General features: G+C 37.4%; 2 protein-coding genes across 2 annotated transcripts; both read left to right on the top strand.

Moving 5' to 3' along the window:
* The first annotated feature begins 4,890 nt into the window (after positions 1–4,890).
* Positions 4,891–17,620, top strand: LOC108464315 (auxin response factor 8-like). The gene is made up of 15 exons (XM_053030601.1): positions 4,891–5,424; positions 5,512–5,568; positions 5,699–5,811; positions 5,921–6,019; positions 6,103–6,159; positions 6,257–6,412; positions 6,484–6,568; positions 7,690–7,780; positions 7,883–8,047; positions 8,121–8,243; positions 11,026–11,101; positions 14,238–14,385; positions 15,227–16,206; positions 16,298–16,488; positions 17,277–17,620. The coding sequence occupies exons 1-15, from the start codon at positions 5,415–5,417 to the stop codon at positions 17,341–17,343; spliced, it is 2,418 nt and encodes an 805-aa protein (XP_052886561.1). The 5' UTR covers positions 4,891–5,414; the 3' UTR covers positions 17,344–17,620.
* A 6,318-nt stretch (positions 17,621–23,938) lies between these two features.
* LOC128295402 (uncharacterized) lies at positions 23,939–24,764 on the top strand. The gene is made up of 3 exons (XM_053030964.1): positions 23,939–24,112; positions 24,342–24,386; positions 24,489–24,764. Exons 1-3 carry the CDS (start codon positions 23,939–23,941, stop codon positions 24,762–24,764), a joined length of 495 nt encoding a protein of 164 aa, XP_052886924.1.
* The last annotated feature ends 1,961 nt before the right edge of the window (positions 24,765–26,725 follow it).

The following is a 26,725-nucleotide window of genomic DNA, read 5'->3' as shown; positions in this document are numbered from 1 at the left end:
ACACTTGATATCTCGAAAACGGTTGGAAGCAGGCTCGTTCTTGTTCTTGCTAGTTTTGCCACTTGATTAATTGGGCTTGGTAACAACTAAAGGCTCCTTGGGACGATTAGGAACTTTGTTCGTCCCTTGACTCCATTTGTTGGCAGAAGATAATAGATAGGATCGGTTGGCTCCTTTCCACTTCAATTGTTTCTTTACTTTTATTGCCATATGGACCATGTCTATCACTTTAACGTAGTGTTGAAGTTCCATGATATTGGCAATATCACGGTTCAAGATAGCTAGGAACCTCGCCATCATCACTTCACTATCTTCATCCACGTCGGCTGATATCATGGCAACCCCTATTTCTTTGTTGTAATCTTCAACGCTACGGTTACCTTGAGTGAGATTTTGCAACTGTTGATACAAGTCTCTATGGTAGTATGAGGGAACAAATCGTTTCCTCATGATAGCCTTCATCTCAGCCCACGTAGAGATAGGCCTTTCGCCATTCCTCCTTCGGCTAGTTACGAGCTGATCTCACCATACGATTGTGTAATCAGAAAACTCTATAGCTGCGAGTTTTACCCTTTTGATCTCCAAGTAATTATGACACTCGAAGACGAGCTCGACTTTTTTTTCCCACTCTAGATATGCTTCCGGGTCATTTTTGCCTTAGAATGGCGGTATGGATATTTTAATGTTTCTGATGTTGTCATCGGGACGATCTTTTTCTTGATGACCCCGATTACCTTGGCCTCGATTCTACACACTCTGAACAGATGAGTGGTCACTCTCTTGATCACTTGACTCATAAGGTTCCTTCCGATTCCGATTAGGACGCCCACGCCTTACTTCCTCGGGGGTTCTTTCTCGTTGTCCTCGCGCCTCCACTTGGTAGAGTCAATCTTCGATGGGCTCGAGCTTACGATCAAAAAGCCTTTCTATCTCACGTATTAAGGCTTGTATATTCAAACCTAGCACTTCTCCACCCGCAATATTGCGAATGGGTCGCAATCCTTCTCCGGTTGTTGGATTTCTTTTGAGACTTCTCGATATAGAATTTTGAAGCACACAGCAAAACCTCGCAATTTCACTCACAAAGAAAAAAACGAAATTTTAGCTTTTATACTCTCGGATAGTCTCACTGTTCTCGTGCCTTTTTTCGCTCAAGCTCGCCTCTCAAGGTTCTCCACAGACTACTTAGACACTCAACGTCCGTTTGTGAGTCGGCTTGCAAAAATAATGCTGGTTAGGTGGGGAAATGATGTGGGATGAATAGGTAGGCTTGAAAAAAAAATGAGAGGGTAGAAATGTGGCGTTTTTGGTTTTAAAAAGGAATGATGAAATCTCGGGTAGAAAACTATTTAAAACATAAATTTTCACTTCCTCTTTTTTTCTTTAATTTCGTATTTTATAATTTTTTATGTATATTTCAATCTTTTTTTTTCTATATATATATATATATTCTTTTTTTTGTACAAATTTTTTTTCACTGAATTACAATCCCGGAAATACTAAAAATAATGATTCTCACCTCAATTTAACCTAGCTCTGTTCCCAAACGATATATGCTCGCCCTCAATTAAGAATTGAGGCGTAAAGTTTTGCCCGATCGTTAAATTAGGTAAGCTTCAGGTGGTTTGCAAATAGGCTGAAAATTTCAAAGAAGGAATGGGTCAAGAAAGAAATAGCAAAGTCGGTTATGGAATAGGGATATGGCTCGGCTAAGGTTTAAGTATGAACTAACACAATATTGATGTGTTAACCCGAAACTTATATGAATGCTTAGTGAAGGAAAGAATGGCAATAGAATGTTTGAAGGATAGATTGAAGACCAAGACCCTCTATTAAGATTGATAGGAACCTTCGGTATAAGTGAACGCCACACTTTGGTAACAAAGTGATAAGTTCGAAAAACAAAGACGGATTGACGCCACAAGGACCACTTGATAAGTCAGGTCAGTCTTTGGAGAATAACAAGAGTGAACACTCTCACAAAATAACAATTTAGCATAAATTCGACAAAAGTTTTTTGTACAATAGTTTGAGCAACTATTTATAGGCAATTTAAGAGCTAGCCGAATGGTCTCTTAGGCAGCTCATTTGACATTTAAATTCAGCTGGAAATTGCTAGGAAATGACTTGGAAGTTTTTTTGAAGCTTCCTCAACAGCTGAAGAAATGAATGAGCTCAAAATGGCCCTTGCTATGTTTAGCTGAATGCATGCATGCAACTGGATGATGCTTTGGTTAGCTGGACGGTCAAGGGGCTTTTAAGTCAGCTTGGAAGACTTCAAAGGCCAGCTCCATTCAGTTGATTACTTGGTGAAGAAGGGTGTCTATTGCAATGCTCAAGGCGTCACCTAGAGGGAATAAATAGCTGCAGCTGTAAATTAATTCTTCATGGCTGTTGAGCTGCACAAGAAGTCAGCTAGAAAATGATGTTTATTCAGCTCCTTCCAGGCCGATTCATGCATGCCTTTACTACAAAATAAAACAACAATTAAATGGGTTAAGACACACTAAAATCGACAGCAATTAAATCAAACCCAATTTAATTTATGTCATGCGGCTGGACAAATTAAATTAGCAGCAACTAATTAATTTGTTCTAATCTAGACACATAAATTATGCCCTAAACCAGACATATTAAAACACATATATTAATGTGAGACATATTTAATTAAATTAAAAATGTCCAGATTTTAGACACCATTAAATAATTAATTATTTGAACTGAAAATTAACTAATTAACTAGCACAACTTAATAAATTTATTTCAACACAAAAGACGGATAAAATAAATAAATTGAAATCAGCTCGATGAGCTAGCTTTGTATCGAATTGAACTCTTTTGGGCTGAAACGAGCTAAGTCAGCTTGTAGGACGTTGCAACATAAGCTTGTTGTGTTGCTCACTTGCTATTTGAACACTCATTCTTTCCAAGTCCGATTTATGTAGCTTGAAATAGACTCTTGGAACCTCTTTGTTTGGGCTCAAGTGATTGGTCCCAATGGCAGCTCTAAGGGTTCGGTAATTAGCTCCGTAGCCAAACTCGCATCATAATGCATAATGATGGAGTAGGAACTCTTGATCTCGCTTGTATTTTCCAATATATATATTTTCTTAACATTATATGCTTTTCAGGTATAACTTACATGCATTCAAAGGTCCATACCATTTTGTTATGTTTTCTATTTCTTTAGACTTTATTTCCTATGTATTAAAGCTGTATGCTTCTTTCCTTGTAAATATTTACAAATTCTGGATAAAACGTTACGAACAAATATAAATATAAATAAATAAATATTTATATAAAATAAAATAAAATAAAATAAATATTTATATTTAAAATATAGATATGAAAAACCAATAAATAAGATTATAAAAATTAGAAATCGAGTAAAAGAATCGAGTTTTACTAGAAATTGAGGCATGTTTTACACAGTTTCCTTAAGACAAATTCGGCCGCTCCTATGGTGCAATTTTGGATATTTCCATGAATAAAAATACAAAATCTGCATTAAAGGAAAATTTAGACCTACACCCCCTTATGTAAGATTTCAAACTTAATTATTCAATTACTTTTCAAGTAGGTTCTTATATAATGCAGTTTTTGCTTTTGTCTTTGGACTTGAACTTCACCCATATGAATTTGTTTTCTCTAAAACTATTTTTATTATTTATTTATATTAGATAAGTTTCAAAACATTAAAATACACAAGAAATAATAATAATAATAAATAAATAAATAAAGACAGTTCAATCCATTGCGTCAAAGTTGAATGTACAACTAGTTTGATCTTTACTTTATTTCCTAATATTGCTTTTTGGTGAATTTTTTTGAACATATTAAAAGAAAAATAAAATAAAAGTATTAATTGACGTAAGTTCAAATTTTATAATAACTTACATAACGACAATCTTAAAATTAAGGTTTTAGACACTAATAAAAATTTGTCAAATTATTAAATTTTAAACATATGAAATTATTATTATAAACCAATTTATAGAGAAATTATTTTATGGACCATTCCACAGATTATTCATGGTCCTTTTCAAATTATTTAATTATATTTAGACAATTTTTTTCATGTCATTTATACATGATTTTGATAATCTTGAACCCTGAACCCAAAATATAAAACCTTAAACCTAAACTCGTAACACTGAACCCTTAAACCTGACCCCTGAATCTCGAAATCGTAATTCGCAATCCTGAACCCTTAAACCTTAAACATGAACCCTAAACTCCAAATTCTTGAACCTTAAACCTAAACCTTAAATCTTAAATCCCAAACCTAAACCTCAGGGGTTCAAGGTATAAGGTTTGAGGTTCTAGGTTTAAAGTTCGAAGTTCTGAGTTCAAGGTGAAATAATTACCAAAATTATTTGTCAATGACATAAAAATTGTAAAAAAATATTTTAAAAAATTGGTTGCATAAAAATAAAAATATTAACTAATGGAAAAATAAAATGATTAAATTTTGTAAAAGAAGAAAAGATTTGTTTATAATTTAAAAATTTAATTATTTTAAGTAATTTAATTAAAGTTAAATTAAGTTGGAGAAGATATTAGATATAGATAAATGTATAATAATACTTTGTTATCTTTAAAATTTAATGATTTGGCACTATTTTATTGGTGCTTAAAATTATACTTTTCAGATGATCTTAATATAATTTATTATTTTATTAAATCAAAATAAAAATATTTTTAAATAATTTAACTTATTTTAATTAAAATAATTTTATAATTTCTCTAGCGAAATTAGGTTGGGATATCTCATTTAATCCATTAATAATATATACACGTAAGACAATGTGGACATAGAAAAGTAGAACAGCCATGGACTTTTGTTTGATATTCTTTTATCCAAAGTCAGAGATAGTAAACTAATAATTCTAGTTTCTGTAGTATAAATTTACGCACACATATGACATTATATATGTGTTGTTTTAAGAGAAAGAAGATACATGAATGTCAGTAATGAAGCAAATTTCGTGTGAAGGGCATAATATTTATGGATGGAAAAGGACTACACCTGTTGATAATTCCCCCTCATATAAAGTATAATGGAGGCAATCAATCGGTACTTGTGACAGTGACCATTGAAGGATGGTGGCACATGCCCTGCTGTCGTATCATACCTTCAATGGACGCTCCGATGCTCCCGTACGGATCACCCAACGGCTCAGATTGTCTCTCCTCCAAACTCTTCTTAACTCTCCCTTTTCTCTGCTTTTTGTTTTATCTCTGCTTCAGTAAAACCCTATACCCACGCTGCTGCTATGGAAGAAGAAGAGGAAACTCTCTCATTTCCTTCTTCTTCCACTTCTCAACCTTGAGATCTAAAATGGGGCTCCCTTTTTTCTTTCTTTTGTTTTAAAATTTCAGGGTTTTTCGTCATTTCCTCTGCCAATTGCTGCATGAGTGAAGGTTGGGATTTTTGTTGGATTTTTTAAATTATATTTTAGAATAACAACACTTCAAATTTCGGTTTTTTTTTTCCTTCTTTCAAACTAGAAACTAAGCTTGATATGAAGCTTTCAGCATCAGGCCAGGGTCAGCAGGCTCATGAAGGTATTCTTTTTTCTCTCTTTATTTTGTTCAAAAATTTTGGAGTGTCACCTTTTCGTGTTTCTAAATCTTGATACATTTGCATGTAAATTTTGATTTCTTCATTATTCGAATTATAATGAATGATTGTTAGGGGAAAACAAGTGCTTGAACTTAGAGCTATGGCATGCCTGCGCTGGCCCACTGGTTTGTCTACCAACTGTGGGGACCCGTGTGGTCTACTTTCCTCAGGGTCATAGCGAGCAGGTTTTTTTCTTGTTCTTTTGACTTAAACTAAATCTCTCTCTTTTTTCTTTCTGGGTCGTAGTGACGTTTGTTAGTTCCAAATACAATGAAAAATGTGATCAATTTGCAGGTAGCAGCCACCACTAACAAGGAGGTTGACACTCACATTCCGAATTACCCGGACTTGCCTCCCCAGTTGATATGTCAGCTCCAAAATGTTACCATGCACGTAAGTTCTTTTTCTTTTCTCTTCATTTTCAGTCATTCAAGGCCTCAGGAGTTAAAAACACTTCATGCATGTCATAATCTCAGGCTGATGTTGAGACAGATGAAGTATATGCCCAAATGTCGTTGCAGCCTTTGACGCCTGTAAGAACCATTGCTTTCTTCTTCACTAAAATGTACCCTTTTTGGTTTTGTTTTATATGTTTTTTCTTTTTTGCCCTCATATATATTTTTCGTGTAGGAAGAGCAGAAGGGTGCATTTCTTCCTATGGAGTTGGGAATTCCAAGCAAGCAGCCAACCAATTATTTCTACAAGACACTGACAGCAAGTGACACTAGTACCCATGGCGGTTTTTCTGTTCCTCGTCGTGCTGCTGAGAAAGTCTTTCCGCCACTGGTAGTTGATGTCTTATATCTCTACCTTTAAGCCGGTTTCATAGTGCTGATGTGTTTTTTCTTTGTTTGCAGGACTTCTCACAGCAGCCTCCAGCTCAGGAACTTATTGCAAGGGATCTTCATGACATTGAGTGGAAATTTAGACATATATTTAGAGGTTAGTTTCAACTGCTGGTCCCATCAAAACCATTCTCATAGTTATAATCATTTATGGATACTTTGTTCTTTTTTCCTAAATCTCCAATCCACCTTTCCTTTTATATGTTTGGAATTTTCTCTCTACCCTGTGGATCTCTTTATCTTTATTAGTCATAAAGATTTTTTCATAGAATTATAAATTTATGATTGGTGTAAATGAGGCATATGACTTGTGGTTTGTGCCTGTGTTCCTGTTGAATGGAATTTCCTTCAATTTCGGTTAACAGAGATAGATTGGGTTTGGTTAATAGTACTTGATGGTTCGAAAAAGAGAGTTAACATGGTCGAATTCTTAGTCTACCATGCAATTTACTTTGTATTGAAGTCTTTCAAAGTGCCTAGTGCATATGGTTTTAAGTCATTTTTTTTTATCTCCTTAGCTTTATGGTTGTCCTTTCTAGAGATACAGTGCTTTTGATGTATTTTAACTTGGCTTCAAGCTAAATTTAGAATCTTTGGCACAGAAATCAAATGTGGATCTTGTGCAAAATCATGGTAATAATTTGCAAAAATGAAGATTGATGCATTGCTTTAGTTGAACATCAACTTTCAAATGTTAAGGAACCTTGAAGCCATAGATTAATTGAAGATGCTGATAGACTCGGAAGATCAATGTGCTGCCAATTAAGTTTGTGATACATACTTTAAGAGAACGAGGAAGTTACTGCCACTCTGTTTAGTCATTATTGCAATACGTAATTAGATCCAGATATAAGCTTTCACCATAGATAATGAAAATCCTGTCGCTAAGTGGTTTAACTCCGAAAGGTTTGGAACTAACAATTGTTCAATAAACTTAAAAACTCAAAAGTAAATCTACTGAAGTTTTCGTATCCTAAATTTTGTTCTGAGTTGAATACCTTATATATTCTATGTATCTGAGGTTCCTAGTTTAGTGCATTCATTTGATATTTTCTGTAATGGTTCTTTTGTGCCTGTAGTTAAGGGAACTATGGTTCCATCATCTTTTTGTAATTTGCTTTAGATGTCTATTCAAACTAGGTTTTCGTTCGTTGGACACTAAAAGTATATATCTAGTACTACAACTATTAAGTTGATGTGGTGTCACACGACTTGCAGGACAGCCTAAACGCCACCTTCTTACTACAGGCTGGAGTGTGTTTGTTAGTGCCAAGAGACTTGTTGCAGGGGATTCTGTTCTTTTTATTTGGTATTCACTTTGCTTTTTTCCTGCTCATGCTGCTGAACTTTTTTTCCCCAATTATACCCAGTACTTGTAATTTGTTGGGTTACTTGTCAATTTCTGTCATAGGAATGAAAAGAACCAGCTTCTTTTGGGAATTCGCCGTGCCACTCGTCCACAAACTGTAATGCCATCATCTGTTTTATCTAGTGATAGCATGCACATTGGACTACTTGCTGCTGCAGCTCATGCTGCGGCAACTAATAGCTGCTTTACAGTATTTTATAATCCAAGGTGGTGATGATTTCTTACCTCTGATTTCTTCTTTATGCCTTATCTGTAACCAGTTTGTTTTTCTAATATGCAGGGCTAGCCCATCTGATTTTATAATACCCCTTTCAAAATATGTCAAAGCTGTTTTCCACACACGTGTCTCGGTTGGGATGCGTTTTCGGATGCTTTTTGAGACAGAAGAATCAAGTGTTCGTAGGTATTATAGTTCTTAATGGTTCATTTAATATTATTTTAGTGGTTTATCTCATGCAATTCTATTAATTTCTCCTGTTTATTTGTTTCATGTTCTTGAAAGCCATCTCCTATTTTACTAGTATCTTTTTTTTTTCTTTTGAATTTGTGATATGGTGGCAAATAACTTGTGTATGTATAGTGACTGCCTCTTGACGTTCATGTCAAGAGTGTGTATACTGCTACAAAAGATGGGAAATTAGGCGGTGTCTGCAAGTGTACAAGTCAAATTGTAATATAGTTTGTTAGTACAACGAAGTATTGGGAGTACTCCGAGGGTCGTACCCAAGGGATTGCAGTTCGGGGAAAACTGCTATTAAGCCAATTACCGGAAATAATTACTAATCTACTCGAGTCACGAATTAGTAGTGTTAAATTGAAAGCAAGATGATAATAATAATAATAAACTAATTAAATTGAACTAAGTTTAAATCTAATACTAGATTAATATATCGACTTTTCCTATTCCTTGGTTCAACTACGTGAGCTCCTTTAGCCTAGGCTGGGGTAAGGTTTTCACGGATAGGCAATACCGATTTCAGGTTCATTCCTACCTATATAACTTCCTAGGGTCGTCAAGCCTAGGGTTTTAAGTTTTTCCTTTCCCAACCAATTGATCCGCTAAGAAACTCTACCTTCCAATCAATTAATTAGGCGCATACAAATGAAACATGTAAGAGATACATAAACACAAATTATTCTAGTATTTACACAAACATTCTATTAACCAAGTTAATGAAAGAGATATAAATAATAGAACAAGAGGAAGAGATGCTCATGGATTTATCGATGAAAGCGTGGTTCCAGAACAATCTCCACTCCCGAAAGTCTCACTTTGAAATAGGATCTTCCAATTACAAGAACATAACGTAAACTAAATAAAACTAAGAACAAAATAAAAACTTAAGAATAATTTTTGTCTCCCTAAAATTGTGTGTTTAATCTAGTTACAATGGCCTTTATATAGGTTAAACTCGGAATATTAAAGTGTCTAAACTATCCTTGAAGTATTTAGAGTTCAACTAGGAAAAATATTCCTGATTGCCCTAAAAAATGCAGCTGTCACGTGCAAGGATTTTTGGGCTGTGCAGAAGTTGTGTTGCAACATAGGCCTGTGGTGTTGCAACATAGGTCAGTGTCACAACACAGCAGGTAGTTTCGCTCCAGGACTTGTTTTTGCTTTTTTCTTCGGTGTTGCGACATCGGTGTCTTGGTGTGGTGACATAGGCAGCAATTTTGGCCGGAATATTCATCTTTAGCTCCTGATTTGTCCTACAAGACCATGTAACCTTATTTAGATATCTAAGATGTAATAAAAACTGCTAAAAAGTAGAAATCACTACTTCAAGCATGAAAACATAAATATATACTAAGATGATTTGATTTATTATTAAACAAGCTACAGTTATATGTAAAAAGATGTAAATAATAGTGTAATTCGTGGCAGATCATAAAGAAACAATACCGCCATTTTAGTCACTTATGCTGCTGCTGATTTCAATTATTAGGTAAAAGGTTCATGACAAAGAAGCATAGTCCTTGTTTAGTATTTGAAACTTTTTTTTTTTTTTTTAAATTTTACCTTAAAAGAAAAGTGGATTTCAGTACAAGTAGAATACCTGTTCATAAAACTTGGCTGTTGCGCCTTGCTTTACTATTCCATACCACATTTTGTTTTTTATTTGAACTTCAGGATGGTGAGAAATGGTGTATATTAGGTCAAGGTTTAAACTTTTCTGTCATAAGATGTACCTGAATTTTTATGCAAATTTATCTTAACCGATAGGTCATGTCCAAACCTAAAATTCTCATGCACATAGGAGCAGTTGTGTTTGTTTCTTTTTTCTTACTGAATTATAATTTATAGGTTGTTTGGCTATAGAGAGATAAGGGATTGGATAAGAGGAGCTAATCTCTTGCTTGCTCTCTCTTTTTTTTTTCTTTTTTTTTTCATTGGAAAAGAAATCGAAATAATTTTGTTCGGTATCCAGAATAGTTAAAACTTCTTTTGAAAAAGTTTCTTAAGCAGATATGAAACCTTCAAGAACAAATTAAATTATAAATTCAATTAGTAAAAGTAAATATTGACCCAAGCTATATTTTTTTAGGATAATATGGACCGAAAAGAGAGCAAAGTTCAAGATAAATACAAGGAGCGTGACAACATAAATTATAACATCACATGCTTTTGGAGTATCTAATAGAGTGTTGTGTTGATGCAGATTGATTATGGTAAGAAAAACTATTTTTAGATAATATTGAGGCTTCAGAGAAAAATGAGACTGTATGATACAAAAGAGACCAAGGGTTGATTTTAAGAAAATGGGAAGAGGTAAGAGATGAAAAACAAAAGAATGATAGGAGAAAAGTAAGATGGAAATAATCAAGGAAAATGAGTCATGGAAAAGCAGGGGAAATGTTAAAAGTGATTATAGATATTTTCCTGCAAGGTGTTAATCAGGAATACTAGTACGATTTTAAAAAGTTATATTTGTTAGATAAGATTGCATAATGTGGGAACTTTTTGACATGAATACAAATTGTACTCTTTGCCTAGATGAAATACTGGTTTTAACAAACATTATTCAATTTTGTTTGCTAGTTGGAGTTTGTGGTAAGCTTGCCATTGAAAGTGCACTCTTAATTCTTCAATGCATAGCTCTCAATAATGTGGCACCAAAGAGATGCTGTTTTATGTTGGACCATTTATTTGTTTATATGTAAATGTCAAATTTCCCCTTCTCCAGGTATATGGGTACAATAACTGGTATAAGTAGTTTGGATCCTGTTCGTTGGCCAAATTCTCATTGGCGGTCTGTGAAGGTAATTGCTAGCATATTTATGCATGGATTTTTTTTATTGTTTGTGATAATATGATGCCATATTCTATTTTATTTATGCATGTGTAAAAAAATACATTTGCATTTTATATCCATGATTTATAGTTTTATGTCTATGATTTCCAGAGACTAGTTGGATGATTATGTGAAGTTAGAATCTTGTATTAAAGAGTGTTTTAGGTGGGAGGATTATCCAATATGGGTAGAGATAGCAAACACATTAGTTTGGTAATTTCATGTTTAGATCATTCCAAATTTAGGTTAGTTTCAGAAATTTTATATTTTTGTTGTTAAAGCATGCAACATAACACCAATTGATAATAGGTGGAGGGGCCTATCTTTAATATAAGATCATTAGAAACTCATACTCGACAGATCTAGGATAATAAAAAAGGGCCAACCTTATTAGGGATCATCAAAAAGGGTTGTAATTGAGCTGCTAAGCTTGAAAAATGAAAAGCTTGAGCTTGAGCTCGAGTTCTATTTGAAACTCGCAGCTCATTATTGGGCTTGAACTTGATTATCATGTCCTCAGCTCAAGTACAGCTCAAGGTGAAATTGAACTATTTGCGCTTGGCTTGATTGAATTTGTTTACTCGATTTACAAGCTCAAATTAAGAAAAACAAGAACATGAAATCTTGAATAGCTTGCGAGAATAGTCTCTTACACCTCTACTGTCAACTTCACTTGGGGTTGGGCAAGAAAAACAACATAAATGAACTTTGATTCTGATATCATGTTAAAGCATCTTACATAAAACCAATTTGAATTGGAGGGACCCAACTTTAACAGAAAACCGTACAAAACTCATACTTAACTGACATGTGATAAACCATTTAACTTACCAATTATTTACCATTTCAACATGATATTAGGGTCCATATGGGTCATTTTGAGTTTAGTTGTTTTGGGTTTGATTTGTAGTGGGTTTGGCTTATTCTATCAAATTTTGAAATCTAAATAGAATAGCAGTAATGAAAGCTGTTATTTCGCAGTAGTGCCACCCACTTCCACTGCCATTCACCAAATAGAGGCTGCAAATTTAATTCATGACTCAGGTGGCTTGTCATGTCTGCAAATAAGAGATTTAATGATGGATAGCGGAAATGGTATGCCATTATTGTTGCTACATTGGTTTTGTTTAAGGAACCATTGGAGGGGGTGGTGACTGGGGGAAGTCATGGCAACAGTGGGTGATTCAGGGTTCCAAAAAAGCAGTGAAGAGGAAGAGAGAGTGGTGTGAGAGGCATACTAAGAAATCAACCCATTTAGAATAGTGGATGGCAATGGAAGTAGGGGTTGTTCTGAATTTGAATTGTAGATCTAGGCTTATTTAGGTGATTTATAAACAATTGATTTTTGGAAATAATTTATTTTCTTTTGTTTCCTATAAGTAACCCAAACAAAAAATGCGATTTGAGAATGTGGCAGCAATTGCAATTTAAATCCTTGCATTCTGGATTCAGATTTGTGCATGTAAAATTAGAAGTGCTTTTTTTGACAGATTAGTCTCATCTGCAAAAAATACTGTGTTAACAGATTAGTAACAGCTGCCTAAACAGCAGTTTTATAGGCTTTAACCCTGTGATTTGATTTTGTTTTGTTTTTGTTTTCTGTAATTACTATAACCTTCCTTAGGCTACACCTTAGTGTATAAATAGCCATGTATTTTTTATCATTATACACGCAAGAAACAGAAGCGATTTCTTCTCTACAATTCTTCTCTATTTTTTTTTTCCAAAATTCTTTGCTTTCAACATGGCCAAGAACCTGAACTAGTTTTGACCCTCAAAATTTTCAGGTTTTTCAAAATATTCAAACCCTAGAAGCCCAAAAAATAGTACTCACCATCTTAGTTTTGTCATTCTTTCACACCACCACCCTCAAAGAAGTCGGAGCACCTTCGCCAGCCAACCCCAAAGTTTAATCAGTGCATCAGCCTCTCCTCCGGTGCATGATAAACTCTAGTCTTTTTAATAGGCAACAGTTTATTGAAATTAGTTCTAGGCTTTTTAATAGGCAACACTTTATTGAAATTAATCATGCTTTAGATTTGATTTATTTTCTATTTTGTAAAAGGGTTAATGTAATTTTTGGCCATTTAACTTGACAATTAGATCTACTTTGGTACTTGTACATTTTTTAGTTCATTTTGATATCTGAACTTGGCAAGTGGATTCTTTTTGGTATCTGAATTTGGATTTCGTCAAGATCTAATGATGTGGCATCTTGAGATTGTGCCCTATCATTAAACTTTTACATTTTCCAAATTCAAAGGCCTAAAATGGACCTAGTTGCCAAGTTTGGGAGCCAAAAATTACATTAACCCTTCGTAAAACTAGCTTCTTGCATTGACCATTCTCTTGTTGCCTCTCTTTGTTTCTCCTAGGAAAGAAAAAGTATATATTTTAGAAAAAAAGGAATGCAAAAAAAAAAAAAAAGGGGAAAAATCCTAGAGCAAACCATTCAAGGGTGAGGTTACAGACTTCCAAAAACTTGATTTTTCTGTCAAATAAGTTTGCTGTCCAAACTCCATCGTAATCCCTACATTACTCCAAAAACTTTTGTTTTGTTCCCAATCTTTTCTCAACTAGTTTTGATTGATTAAACTTTAAACCAGACCTTCTAGTAACTTGGTAACATATTTAATCCATTCTAGTCCCTTGTGGGTTTGAGTGTCCTCAAAATTGGGAAGAATATTAGAGATGCCCTTTATTCTATGGTGGCCTTAAAACCAGGGTAGAAAGGTGTATTAGGCTTTTATTATTAGCATGTTTAATATTGTGTTGTCTATCATCAATGGCTCGGATAGGATAACAATAAAGTACATTTTATTGGCATCTGCATCTGTTATATCTATGTGTACCAAGTTTCTAACAATTTGAACTTATGTCCCAAATTGCCTTCCTAGGTTTACCTTTCTTTGTATATATCTATTTTGTGAGTTTTGAGAAGAGAATACTCATGCAAAATGCTAAAGTACTAGAGTTACCTTAAGTCCTGTTAGAATGCATGGCATTTTACATATGACTCGGAATTTGTTTTTACTTGCTCATGAAAAAGAGAAATTTTTAAAATTTTCAACTGAGTTTGATTTCCTGCCCACTACTTTGTGTAGGTTGGTTGGGATGAGTCAACAACAGGTGAGAGGCAGCCAAGGGTATCATTGTGGGAGATTGAGCCTTTAACAACATTTCCAATGTATCCATCTCTATTTCCCCTCAGATTGAAACGCCCTTGGCATCCGGGTTCCTCATCTTTGTTTGGTATTGTTCTTTCTAAGTTTATATACTGAAGCCCCTTTTTGAAGGCTGGAGTTTATTTTTAATTTAATGTATTTAAGATTGATTAACCTATCTTGTTTTGGGGTGTGGAATTAAGATTTATAGCTGCCTTAGGCAAGAGTGTTTAACTCTTCCAGAAGGGGAAGAGAGAAATGTGGGGAACTGAAGATAATTTTTTTCCTGTTTTACAAGAGCCTTGATTAGAAGTTGAGGGATGACTCTAATGTGATAAGATTTAAGTTTGATGATCAGGCCTATGAACTTTAAGATTGTCAAAATGTGCATTCAAAGCAAGATTGGAACCAGTCTTTTGAACAAAAGCCTTTCCAATTCTTGATTAAACTTGAATCCAGTAATTATTTTCTCTTCAGGGGAAGGATGATGTGCTACCTAATTTAGAGCTACATGGACTTGGGTATGAAGTTGGATATGGGAATGTGTCTGACATCATCAGTATGTTCATTTTTTTTTTTTAATTTCCATGTGTTGGAAGGGCCCTTGGAGGTTCATATCTTCATACTTGAGTTCAAATATGCATCAAACATGGGTGTTGGATACGGGTATTTCAAGAAAAATGACGAGTTGGAGCGACTTTAGAGATATTTCAGTTGCTCTGCCAGTATTTAAAATCCATTAGGCTGTACTACTATATGCACAAGTGATTTTCAAAATCAAAGAAAATGATTATCATCTGGCTTATATTGGTTTTCACTGCTTACCTTGTACAGTTCAATCATGATTAATAGTAACATGCTTGTTACTATTGGTTTTTTTTCCTTTAATGTTTCCCTGGATATCTTGCATCATAGTTATGTTCTTGCAGATAACAGAGATGATATATCTAATGGGTTAACGTGGCTAAGGGGAGGATCTGGAGAGCAAGGACTACAATCTCTGAATCTTCAGTCCTTCTGCTCATATCCATGGATGCAGCAGAAACTAGATTTGAGTTTCCCTGGAAATGATTATAATCTGCAGTACCAACATATGCTGGCCAATGGGTTGCAGAACTTGGGAAGCGGGGATCCGCCGAGACAGCAGTTGCAGCAATCTTTTCAATATGTTCAACAGCCAGGCAGCCATAATTTACTGTTGCAGCAGCAGCAGCAGCAGCAGCAGCAGCAGCAGTCTGTTTCACAGTTAGTTCCACACAACATTGTGCAGGCACAGCAATCCATAATTCGAATCGAGAGCTTTCTCCCAGTCCCTGGACGGGAACAAGTAGGCAATCAATCGGAGGAACAGGCTCAGCAGCAGCATAACATGACTCAAAGTGATCAGCTCCAGCAGAGGCGGCAGTTGAATGTGCCTTCATCATTTCTGAAACCAGATTTTATTGACTCAGGATCTGGTCCCCCTGTTCTGGATATGCTGGGTTCCTTGTGTCCTGAAAGCAGTGCAAATCTTTTGAACTTCTCCACAACTGGTCAGTCAATGCTAGCTGACCAGTTACCCCAACTGTCCTGGGCTCCGAAGTATGCTCATTTGAATGTAAATACCTTTGCTGGTTCAACATCAGTTCCACAAGTTTCTCCTGGAAAAGATGCTACGGTAGAACTAGATATTGGTACCTCTGATGCCCAGAATTCTACTTTTTTTGGTGTTAACGACGATTCATTTGGCCTTCTACTGCCCACCTCAATGCGTGGTTTCACTACATCTTCAAGTGAAGCTGATATGCCCTCAATTCCATTAGGGGATCCCTCATTCCAGAATCCTTTGTATGGTTGCATGCAATACTCTTCAGAGTTGCAGAGCACAGGGCAAGTGGACCCACCAACTTCATCTCGAACATTTATCAAGGTATATGAAAAGCGATTTCTAAAATGTATTTTATATGTATCATAGTTTGCTCAAGATCATAATAATGATCTATGTCTCTGTTTCCCTGTAGGTTTATAAATCAGGGTCGGTGGGGCGCTCATTGGACATCTCCCGGTTCAGCAGCTATCATGAGCTGCGAGAGGAGCTGGCTCAGATGTTTGGAATTGAGGGGAAGTTGGAAGACCCTCTTAGATCAGGCTGGCAGCTTGTATTTGTCGACAGGGAGAATGATATTCTTCTCCTTGGAGACGACCCATGGGAGTAAGTATCTATTATGGTTATAAATTAGTTAAACTCCGCATGCATTCATGGGATGCTAGTTAGATAATTCACAAGTGAAGAACTCAGAAATGAATTGCATTTCAAACCATATCCCCATTATACTCATGAAATTGAGATCATTTTTATAGTTTGGTTCCTGCCCTCACTGGTCTGCCTCTATTAGATTGGATCTTTTCATGGTATTAAGAGTATATCCCTCCAGCCCCCACCCTCCAACAATAACTTTTTTATGTTTTTTCCCTCAATGAGTTTGACCTCCTTTTCCCTAGTGTTTTCTTTTCTATCTGTTTACTTTTTGCCCTGATTGACACTATTGGTCTTATTTCCATTTTGGAAGCGTTCTTATAAATTTTAGTTTAAATTACTTTGTTCAAAAGTCAAATCAATTAAAGTTTTGATCGTTTTAGATTCAGTCTTTTAATAGATTAGGTTTGTGTCATTTGGGGTTTGAGCTAAGCTGTTTTGGGTTGTTGATTTTTCTGGTTTCCTGGCCATAGCCGGGTGGATTAGTATTTGAGGTGTTTTTCAGATTCAGATCAACTTTTCGTGCAGTAGTTTAAACTAATTGGGGAAATACAATCATCTCTTCTATGACGGCTTAAGCAACTGTCTCATCATGTACATATATCCTTTTACACTGGATTATAATGTCACGAGTCTGAATCATGTTTTTGAGTTAAAAACTTAGGACAATTTTCCTCGCATTTCAATGACATTTGATTGATTATCATTTCGGCATTTAAGCGTTTGGATAACCAAACATGCAGGGCATTTGTGAATAATGTTTGGTACATAAAGATACTTTCACCAGAGGATGTGCAGAAGATGGGATAGCAAAAGGTGGAGCCAATTAGCCAATCTTGAGGTCAGGAGATGAATAGCAGCAGGCACTGGCTCCGGTGACAGAGATCATGTACGAGTCTGCGTGGACTGTACCTGTTTGTTGAGTTGAATAAGAATAAAATTGCTGTGGGTTTTTGCAGTATCCACTCCTAGTGTGAACCACCTCCCAACTGATGTGCAAGCATTATTATAAATCAGAACCTGACTTGATTAGTGACGACTTTTTGTTATATCATAATGGTTATGGTATACATGCTTTACATGCAAAGTTTCTTCTGCTGCTTGCATTCATCAATATTAATGGGTACTTTCTAGGTGATACGGAATGAGTTGGATGAACGCAGAAGCGAATTGTAAAGTTTGTTTAAGTTACGGATTGACTAGGTTCTAGGCGTTAAAGAAAGAAACTTAGATTTTGACGCAACCAATTCTTGAAAAGAAACAAAAGAGAGATTTAAAAAAAAAACTTAAAAAATTTATTAAAATTTATTAATTCAAAAGAAAAGTTGAATAATAATGAATTGTGTGTTTTGTATACAATGCAAAAGCCTATGTATAGGTTGCATAAATAAATCTAAGTAAAACTCTATAGTATATTAGACTAAACAAGTAGTTTTAAATTAAATTTTCTTGTTGATTGATGGTTGTTAAGCTAACTATAATTATGACGAAGGCAAGTGCACTTATCAAATAATAGTATAGTTATGGTGAGTAAGGAATATCTTATCTACGAGGAATAAAAGTACTAATAATTACTAACCAATGAGATAGACAATATCAGGAAAGAATCCACCTAGACTTCACCTATTATTTCGAATCTGAATTAAATGATTTATTTACTTGTGCCTTGATCTGTAAAAATCCCTAAATTATGTTAATATTTGTAACGCCTTAAATTTTAGGTGTTGTTTTTGCGATTGATTGATACACAATTGAGTATACAACAGAATGGATTTTTCTGAGTAAAGCTTTAACTTTGTTCAATAGGCTTTTATTTAAATGTTCGTAAGTATACAACAGAATAGGTCTGTTGGTCTAGTGGTTAGTTGGAGTGTTAGAGTGTTGGAGGTCTTGTGTTTGAATCCCTGCTTTAACAAGGGTGTTTTATTTTGCTCGAGTTGGTGGTAGAGTTTTAGTTACATCAGAATTTTGAGTAGTGGGATTAGTGGAGAGATTTGAGGGATTGAGAGTTGGGGATTTATCCTGAGTAGTTTTCTTTTTTTTCAAAATTTTGGTTGTTTCTCCCAAATTCTTGACGTGATTCTCTGCTTTTTTGCCGAATTTTGTTCTCCCTCTTCTTCTTCGTTTGATTCCTGTTTCGATTCGTTTTCTTTTGCTTACCATCTGACTTCATTGATTCGGTAAGTGGAATTAAATGTTAATGTAGTCTTGTTTTTTTTTTTTTTTTCAAGTTGCCATTTGGAGATTTAATCCCTGTTTTGGCAGCGGCGAATCGTGAAGCTCGGGGTTCTCCTCTCGCGAATTTGTAGTTTAAATCGCTTGAAGGGTTGAGGTAAGTGTGGTTGAGCGAATGAAGTTATGGTCGGTTTTATGACTTTATTTATACCAGATTTTAGGTCTAACTCTAGTTGTTCTTATGTCGATATTTAGGTTCTGAAAGGCTCGGGTTAGTTTTTACATCAAAATAGTACCAGGTGTGTACCCGAAAACATAGAAAACGAGGTTTCGACGAAAGCCAAAAACCATTCTGTCAACGCCACATAGCCGTATGGTAGGCCGTGTGCCATAACATGGGCGTATAATCGACAAGGCTAGGCTGTGTGCACCAGAGACGGCCGTGTGATGGCCAGGTAGGCCGTGTGCGACACACAAGCTTGACCAATTTAGGCTGTGTGGGCCACACGGGCGTGTGGGCCCACACGGGTAAGCCACACGGGCATGTAGGCCCACATAGGCAGACAACATGGGCGTGTGAGCATATTTTCACTGATTTGTTGCCAAGGTTGCACGGGTCGCCTAAGACGACTATGAACCTACTGTAGGATCGGTAAGCTTACCTAGACCCCTAATTGAATGACATGACTGTATGACTGATTTATATGTGTACATGTTATCGAGCAAAGCATGATGATGTTTCACTGAACTGACATTGTATGTACTGTTACCATGTGCATGTCATAATTGTATATTACATTGCATTGGGTTGGGGGTTGATATTGTTCGGAGGAAGTGCATTGAAAGGCCTCGAGCCTAATTTACTTGCAGCTCAGCTGCAAATTATTGTCTAGTGCCGCATTCGGTACTTTTTTAGAGTGTAAGGATGGGTAGGTCGATTAAATCCCCACATGGAGTGTAGAGTTGGACGAAGATAGTGCGTAGAGTCTGGCTGGGTAGGATTTTGTGATTGCATATCTGTTACTGCTACTGTTTCGTTGATGGGCTAAGGCCCAACTGCATGACTGATTGTGAACTGAGATAGGCTAAGGCCAAACTAAAACCGATACTGTTACTGAATAGGGCTTAGGCCCAAACTGTGATCATGTGCATATTGTCTGTTTGTTTATATGGGGATTACACACTGAGTTTGCGTAAACTCACCCCTTCGGTTTAATCTGTACAGGTAATCCCCAGACTTGACGGATCGGTGCAGCGGAGGACTCGAGGGTGGCCACACGATTTTTTTCACACTGTTTGTTATCTACTTATGATTTTATCTTTATTTGGGGTATTTTGCTGTAATTATGGCCTTTACGGATTTTGATTTAGATTTGGATTTTATACGGTTTTATAATTTAAATCTGCTAGTGATAGAAAAAACTCAGGTTTTCAAATGAAAATGATGGTTTATCAAAATTCCACGAACACGTAAACTGGTTAAAAGCTTCCGTAATGAAAAATGTTTTGGAAACTGAATATTGATTTGTAAATGAATAATGTTTTGAAAAGGTATGACAAGATTTGAAATAAACATTAGATAATGGAACAAAAGGGGTTAAATAGAATAGGGGATTTAGCGAAGACATACTTTTCCAAAAGCATTACCACTTGACATTGTCAGATTCGGCCATAACGTCTAGGCCGGGTTTGGGTGTTACATCTAGTAGTATCAGAGCTAGGTTACAAAACTCGGTTGTGGAATTGGGTTTCAAGATTTGATTTTCTAAGAACTATTTTCTAATGATTTGAAATATTTTTACCAAATGTGTGGTACACTGAGTCTCCGGTGCCGATCTAGTAAGTTTCTGAAACTATTTTGATAATATATCCTGAAACTGCTATAGGTAGTACTGAGACTGTAGTTAAACTGATAGACATTGATTGACACTGTGATGTACGAAACAAACTTTACACTTCTGATACCGTTTTTCATAAAATATCAGTTAATAAATACTGGAACTGTAAACTGATGCATAAAATTATTAATACAGATAAAATGCCATTAGACAATGAGCACCAGAGGTACTCGCGGACGGGGTACAAGAGGCCACGGTAGAGGCCGTAGAGGTGCTCAAGCTGGGTCTTCATCATCAGGCAATCTGCCTAATTTGGATATTAGTGAGACACCGATTTTACCTGTGACTGAGACTAGATCTCATGATCGAGCGGTTGGGGACAACGCTCTATCCCAGGCCATGTTGAGGATTTTAGAGAGGGTCGCTGGGCCTAATAACTGGAGCTAGAGGCTGCGGGTCGATTACGGAACGACTTTGGTCTAACGAAGCAGAGCTTTTCAAGGGTATTACTGGAGTTGCCTCTAATGTGGCTGAGTATTGGATTGAGGCTACAGAGAGGATTATGGACAACCTGGACTGCACTTCCGAGCAAAAATTAAAAGGTGTTGTATCGCTGCTATGTGATGAGGCATATCAGTGGTGGCTTACTATTAAGGAGGGCACCCAGCCCGATTGACTAATCTGGGAGTTCTTTAAGACCGCTTTTTAGGAAAAGTATGTGGGTGCCAGTTACGTGGATGCCCGTCGGCTAGAGTTCCTGAATCTAACTCAGAGAGATAGATTGGTGGCCGAATATGAGGCTGAATTTTTGAGACTGAGCCGCTATGCTCGAGGTATGGTAGTGACTAGGTATGAGCGATGTGCTCGCTTCGAAGATAGCCTTAGGGATAATCTGAGGGTTCTGATAGCTCCCGTAGAGGGAGAGAGATTTTACTGTACTGGTTCATAAGGCGAAGATCGCCGAGGAAGTGAAGCGTGCTGAGCGCCAGAATCGAGAGAGAGGTAAGAGCAAGAGGGATTTGGAGCCCTCGAGTTCCGTTCAGAGGCCTAAGAAAAAGGCCAGAGTTGATGGACCGATCAGAGTTGGGGCTTCTATTACTGCTATTGGACAGCCGTCGTATACTGACTGTGGTAGACACCATCAGGGCGAGTGTTAGAAAAGAACTGGGGCTTGTTTGAGGTGAGGTTCATTAGAGCACTGTATTAGAGAATATCCACGGAGGTTTGATCAGATGCAAGCTCCGGGTACTGGGTCTGCACCACCATCGAGAGTAGTTCAGCAGCCACCAAGAGGTCATAGTCAGGCTAAAGGTGGTAATGGGTTGGGCTGTGGTTAGAGAGCAACCGGGCAGAGGTGCTGGTCATATTAGGGCGAGACAGCCGGCTCTAGTTTATGCTGCACGTCGCCGAGAGGATGGAGATACTTCAGAAGTCATCACGGGTACGTTCTTTATTTATAATGTACCTTATACTGCGCTGATAGATATAGAATCCACTCACTCCTATATAGCTTGTACTGTGTCCGAGAATTCTTGGTTGAGAGCACTACAAGTGAGGTGACTGTACTGAGTCCGCTGGGGCAATCAGTATGGGTAACAAAATTGTTTAGAAACATTCCTTTAGAGGTTCAAAGGGCTATTTTTCTGGCTGATATGATAGAATTGCCCTTCGGAGAATTTGATTTGATACTGGGAATGGATTGGTTGGTTAAAAATTGGGTGAGCTTAGATTGTGACACAAAAAAAAGTTGTACTGAGAATTGAGGAGGATAGCGAGGTAGTCGTAATTAGGGAACGTCAGAACTACTTATCGAATGTGATTTTTGCATTGAGGCCTAAAAAGTTGGTTCGTAAGGGATGTAAGGCGTATCTGGCCTATATCAGTGTTTCAAATTCTGGGGATTTTTAGGTTAAGGATATCAGGGCAGTTAAGGATTTTCCGGATGTTTTTCCTGAAGAGCTACCTGGGTTACCTCCGAATCATGAAGTAGTGTTTGGGATTGAGCTTCTTCCTGGTACAGCTCCGGTGTCCATCGCTCCCTATAGAATAGCACTAAAAGAGCTTGTGGAGCTTAAGGCTCAGATTTAAGAGCTACTGGATCGTGGGTTCATCCGCCCTAATGTGTCTCCGCGGGGAGCACCTGTTCTGTTCGTGAAAAAGAAGGATGGATCCATGCGTATGTATATTGACTATCGATAACTGAACAAGTTAACAATCAAGAATAAGTATCCCTTACCAAGGATAGATGACCTGTTCGACCAGTTTCGAGGGGCTTCAATTTTCTCTAAGATTGATCTCCGATCAGGGTGTCACCAATTGAGAGTTAAGGAAGTTGATGTGCATAATACGATGTTTAAGACTTGTTATGGACACTACAAATTCCTGGTAATGCCATTTGGACCGACGAATGCACCGACAACTTTTATGGATTTATTGACGACATACTGGTGTATTCGAAGACTGAGGATGAGCATGATGAACACCTCAGAGTGGTTCTACAGGTTTTGCGAGAGAAACAACTGTACGCCAAGTTCAGTAAATATGAGTTCTAGTTACGTGGAATAGCGTTTTTGGGTCATGTGGTCTCTGTTGAGGGGATTAGAGTCGATCCTCGTAAGATTGAGGCTATCTTGGATTGGAAGCAACCTAAGACTGTATCTGAGATCTGCATTTTTCTGGGATTGACAGGTTATTATCGACGGTTAGTAGAGGGTTTTCCACTAATTGTAACACCTTTGACTAAGCTGTTATGCAAGGGTGTACTGTTTAACTGGACTGATGCACAGCAATAGAGCTTTGTGAAGCTAAAAATTATACTGACTAAGGCCCCTGTTTTGGTACAGCCTGAGTCGAGGAAAGAGTTTACTGTCTATAGTGATGCATCACATGTCAGTTTGGGATGTGTGTTGATACAAGAAGGTAAGGTGGTAACGTATGCGTCTCGTCAACTTAAGACTCATGAAGCGAATTATCCGACGCATGACTTAGAGTTGGCCACAGTGGTGTTCGTATAAAAAATCTGGAGGTATTGCCTATATGGTGACAAATGCATCCTTTACACAGATCACAAGAGCCTCAAGTATCTCCTCATTCAGAAGGAGCTAAATCTTAGGTAGCGTAAGTGGATTGAGTTGCTTAAGGATTACGACTGTACTATTGAATACCACCCTGGTAAGGCCAATGTGGTGGCCGACACACTAAGCCGTAAGGTTATGACTGATTTGAGGGTGATGTTTGCTCGTCTCAGTTTATTTGATGATGGAAGTCTGCTAGCTGAGCTTCAGGCTAAGCCTACGTGGATTGAGAAAATTAAGGTAAGCAGTTGGAAGATGAATCTTTAGGTCCTCGTTTCTGACAGGTTGAGAGTGGGCATATTGATGACTTTGGATTGAATGGAAAAAGGGGTATATTGTTTCCGTGAGAGAATCTGTGAACCGAAAGACACTGAATTGAGGCAGTTGATACATAGAGAGGCGCATAGTAGCCCTTATGCTATGCATCCTGGAAGAAATAAGATGTATTATAACCTTCATAAGTTATACTGGTGGCCAGGAATTAAACGTGAGGTTACCGATTTTGTAGGTAAATGTCTGACTTGGCAGCAGGTTAAGGCTGAACATCAGTTACCTTCGGGGTTGTTGCAGCCAGTTAAGATTCCACTTTGAAAGTGGGAGTGAGTGACTATGAACTTCGTTAGTGGGTTACCTCTCATATCTACTAAAAAGGATTCTGTATGGGTCATCGTGGATTGGTTGACCAAGCCATTTCCCTTTTTGTACTGACTACTTGTTGCAGAAGCTGGCTAAGTTGTATGTATCTGAGATAGTGAGACTGCATGGGGTACCAGTTTCAATCATATCTGACAAGGACCCTTGCTTCACGTTTCGATTTTGGAAGAAGCTAGGTATAAGGTTGGACTTCAGTACTGCATTTCATCCTCAGACTGATGGTCAATCTGAGAGGATGTTTCAGATACTAAAAGACATGTTGAGGAGTTACGTGATTGAGTTCCGAGGTAGTTGGGAAGATTATTTGCCACTGGCGGAGTTTGCTTATAACAACAGCTATCAGTCTAGCATTCAGATGGAACCTTACAAGGCATTATATGGTCGTAGGTGTCACACTCCTTCATGTTGGATTGAGTTGGGTGAACGGCGTGTTCTGGGCCCTGAATTGGTCTCTGATACCGAGGATAAATTTAGACTGATTCGAGACTGACTGAAAGCGGCATCTGATAGACAGAAGTCTTACGCCGACCTGAAGTGACGTGAGATTGAGTATTTTGTGGGGGACTTTGTTTTTCTCAAGGTTTCACCATGGAAGAAGGTATTGATATTTGGTCATAAGGGCAAGTTGAGCCCTAGATTTGTTGGACCCTATCACATACTGAAACGAGTGGGATCGGTTGCCTACCAATTAGAGCTACCTCTAGAGTTGGATCGGATTCATGATGTTTTTCATGTTTCGATGTTGAGGCGCTACCGCTCTAATCCAACACATATTTTTCCTGTTGAGGAGATCGAGGTTAGGCAGGATCTGACCTTTGAGGAGGAGCTAGTTCAGATGTTGGAGCGAGATGTAAAGGTTCTAAGAAGAAAATCCATTCCATTGGTTAAGGTTCTTTGGCGTAATCATAGCTCGGAGGAGGCCACGAGGGAGCCTGAGGATACGATGCGACAGCAGTATCCTTATCTGTTCTGATCAGGTAAATTTTGAGGCTGAAATTTTCTTTTAGGGGGGTAAAGTTGTAGCGCCCCAAATTTTAGGTGTTGCTTTTGCGATTGATTGATACACAATTGAGTATTTGCTTCAGTGGTTAAGTGTCTAGGTGTGTGAGAGGTTCCAAGTTCAAGCCATGTTTTTGGCAAATTTTGGATTTTTCTGAGTAAAGCTTTAACTTTGTTCGATAGGCTTTTATTTAAATATTCGTAAGTATACAACAGAATGGGTCTACTGGTCTAGTGGTTAGGTAGAGTGTTAGAGTGTTTGAGGTCTTGTGTTCGAATCCTTGCTTCAGCAAGGGTATTTTATTTTGCTTAAGTTGGTGGCAGAGTTTTAGTTGCATCAGAATTCTGAGTAGTGGGATTAGTGGAGAGATTTGAGGGATTGGGAGTTGGGGGTTTATCTGAGTAGTTTTCTTTTTTTCAAAATTTTGGTTGTTTCTCCCAAATTCTTGACGTGATTCTCTGCTTCTCTGCCAAATTTTGTTCTCCCTCTTTTTCTTCGTTTAATTCTTATTTCGATTCATTTTCTTTTGCTTACCATCTGACTTCATTGATTTGGTAAGTGGAATTAAATGTTGATGTAGTCTTTTTTTTTTCTAGTTGCTGTTTGGAGACTTAATCCCTATTTTGGCAGCGACGAATCATGAAGTTCGGGGTTCCCCTATCGTAGGTTTGTAGTTTAAATCGCTTGGAGGGTTGAGGTAAGTGTAGTTGTATGAATAGAGTTATGGTTGGTTTTATGACTTTTTTATACCGGATTTTAGGTCTAACTCTGGATGTTGTTATGCCGATATTTAGGTTCTGGAAGGCTCGGGAAAGTTTTCACATCGAAATAGTACCAGGTGTGTACCCAAAAATGCAAAAAATGAGGTTTCAGCGAAAGCAAAAAACTATTCTGTCTACGCCACACGGCCGTGTGGTAGGCCGTGTGCCATAACACGGGCATACGATCGATGAGGCTAGGCCATGCACACAAGACACAACCATGTGATGGCTAGGTAAGCTGTGTGCTACACACGAGCTCGACCAATTTGGGCTGTGTGGGCCACACGAGCATGTGGGCCTACATGGGCGTATGAGATTTTGGGCCAGACCGTGTGATCCACACGACGAATCGCACGACCAAGGCCAATTTGGGCCGTGTTGGCCACGCGGGTGTGTGGGTCCACACGGGCAGACAACCTGGGCATGTGAGCCTATTTTCACTAATTTGTTGCCAAGGTTGCACGGGTCGCCTAAGATGACTGTGAACCTACTGTAGGGTCGATAAGCTTACCTAGACCCCTAATTGAATGACATGACTGTATGACTGATTTATATGTGTACATGTTATCGAGCATGATGATGTTTCATTGAATTGACATTGTATGTGTAACACCCCAAACCTGGTCTAGAAGTTAGGCCCAAATCTGGCGTGCACATTGAAGTATTTTTCTAAAACCATGTTCTCATTGA

Source organism: Gossypium arboreum, chromosome 7 (genome assembly GCF_025698485.1).
Source record: "Gossypium arboreum isolate Shixiya-1 chromosome 7, ASM2569848v2, whole genome shotgun sequence".
Taxonomy (NCBI): Eukaryota; Viridiplantae; Streptophyta; class Magnoliopsida; order Malvales; family Malvaceae; genus Gossypium; species Gossypium arboreum.
The sequence above is the reverse complement of the archived record's forward strand: the minus strand, read 5'-3'. Positions and strand labels throughout refer to the sequence as shown.

Bases quoted from the DNA above. Each gene is read 5' to 3' on its own strand.
- LOC108464315 (XM_053030601.1), top strand. The intron at 6,569-7,689 runs GTTAGTTTCAAC...CACGACTTGCAG, and splicing joins ATTTAGACATATATTTAGAG to GACAGCCTAAACGCCACCTT. The intron at 11,102-14,237 runs GTAATTGCTAGC...TACTTTGTGTAG, and splicing joins CTCATTGGCGGTCTGTGAAG to GTTGGTTGGGATGAGTCAAC.
- LOC128295402 (XM_053030964.1), top strand. From the start codon at position 23,939: ATGGAAAAAGGGGTATATTGTTTCCGTGAGAGAATCTGTGAACCGAAA. The intron at 24,113-24,341 runs GTTACCGATTTT...TACTTGTTGCAG, and splicing joins GGCCAGGAATTAAACGTGAG to AAGCTGGCTAAGTTGTATGT. The intron at 24,387-24,488 runs GTACCAGTTTCA...TTTCATCCTCAG, and splicing joins AGATAGTGAGACTGCATGGG to ACTGATGGTCAATCTGAGAG.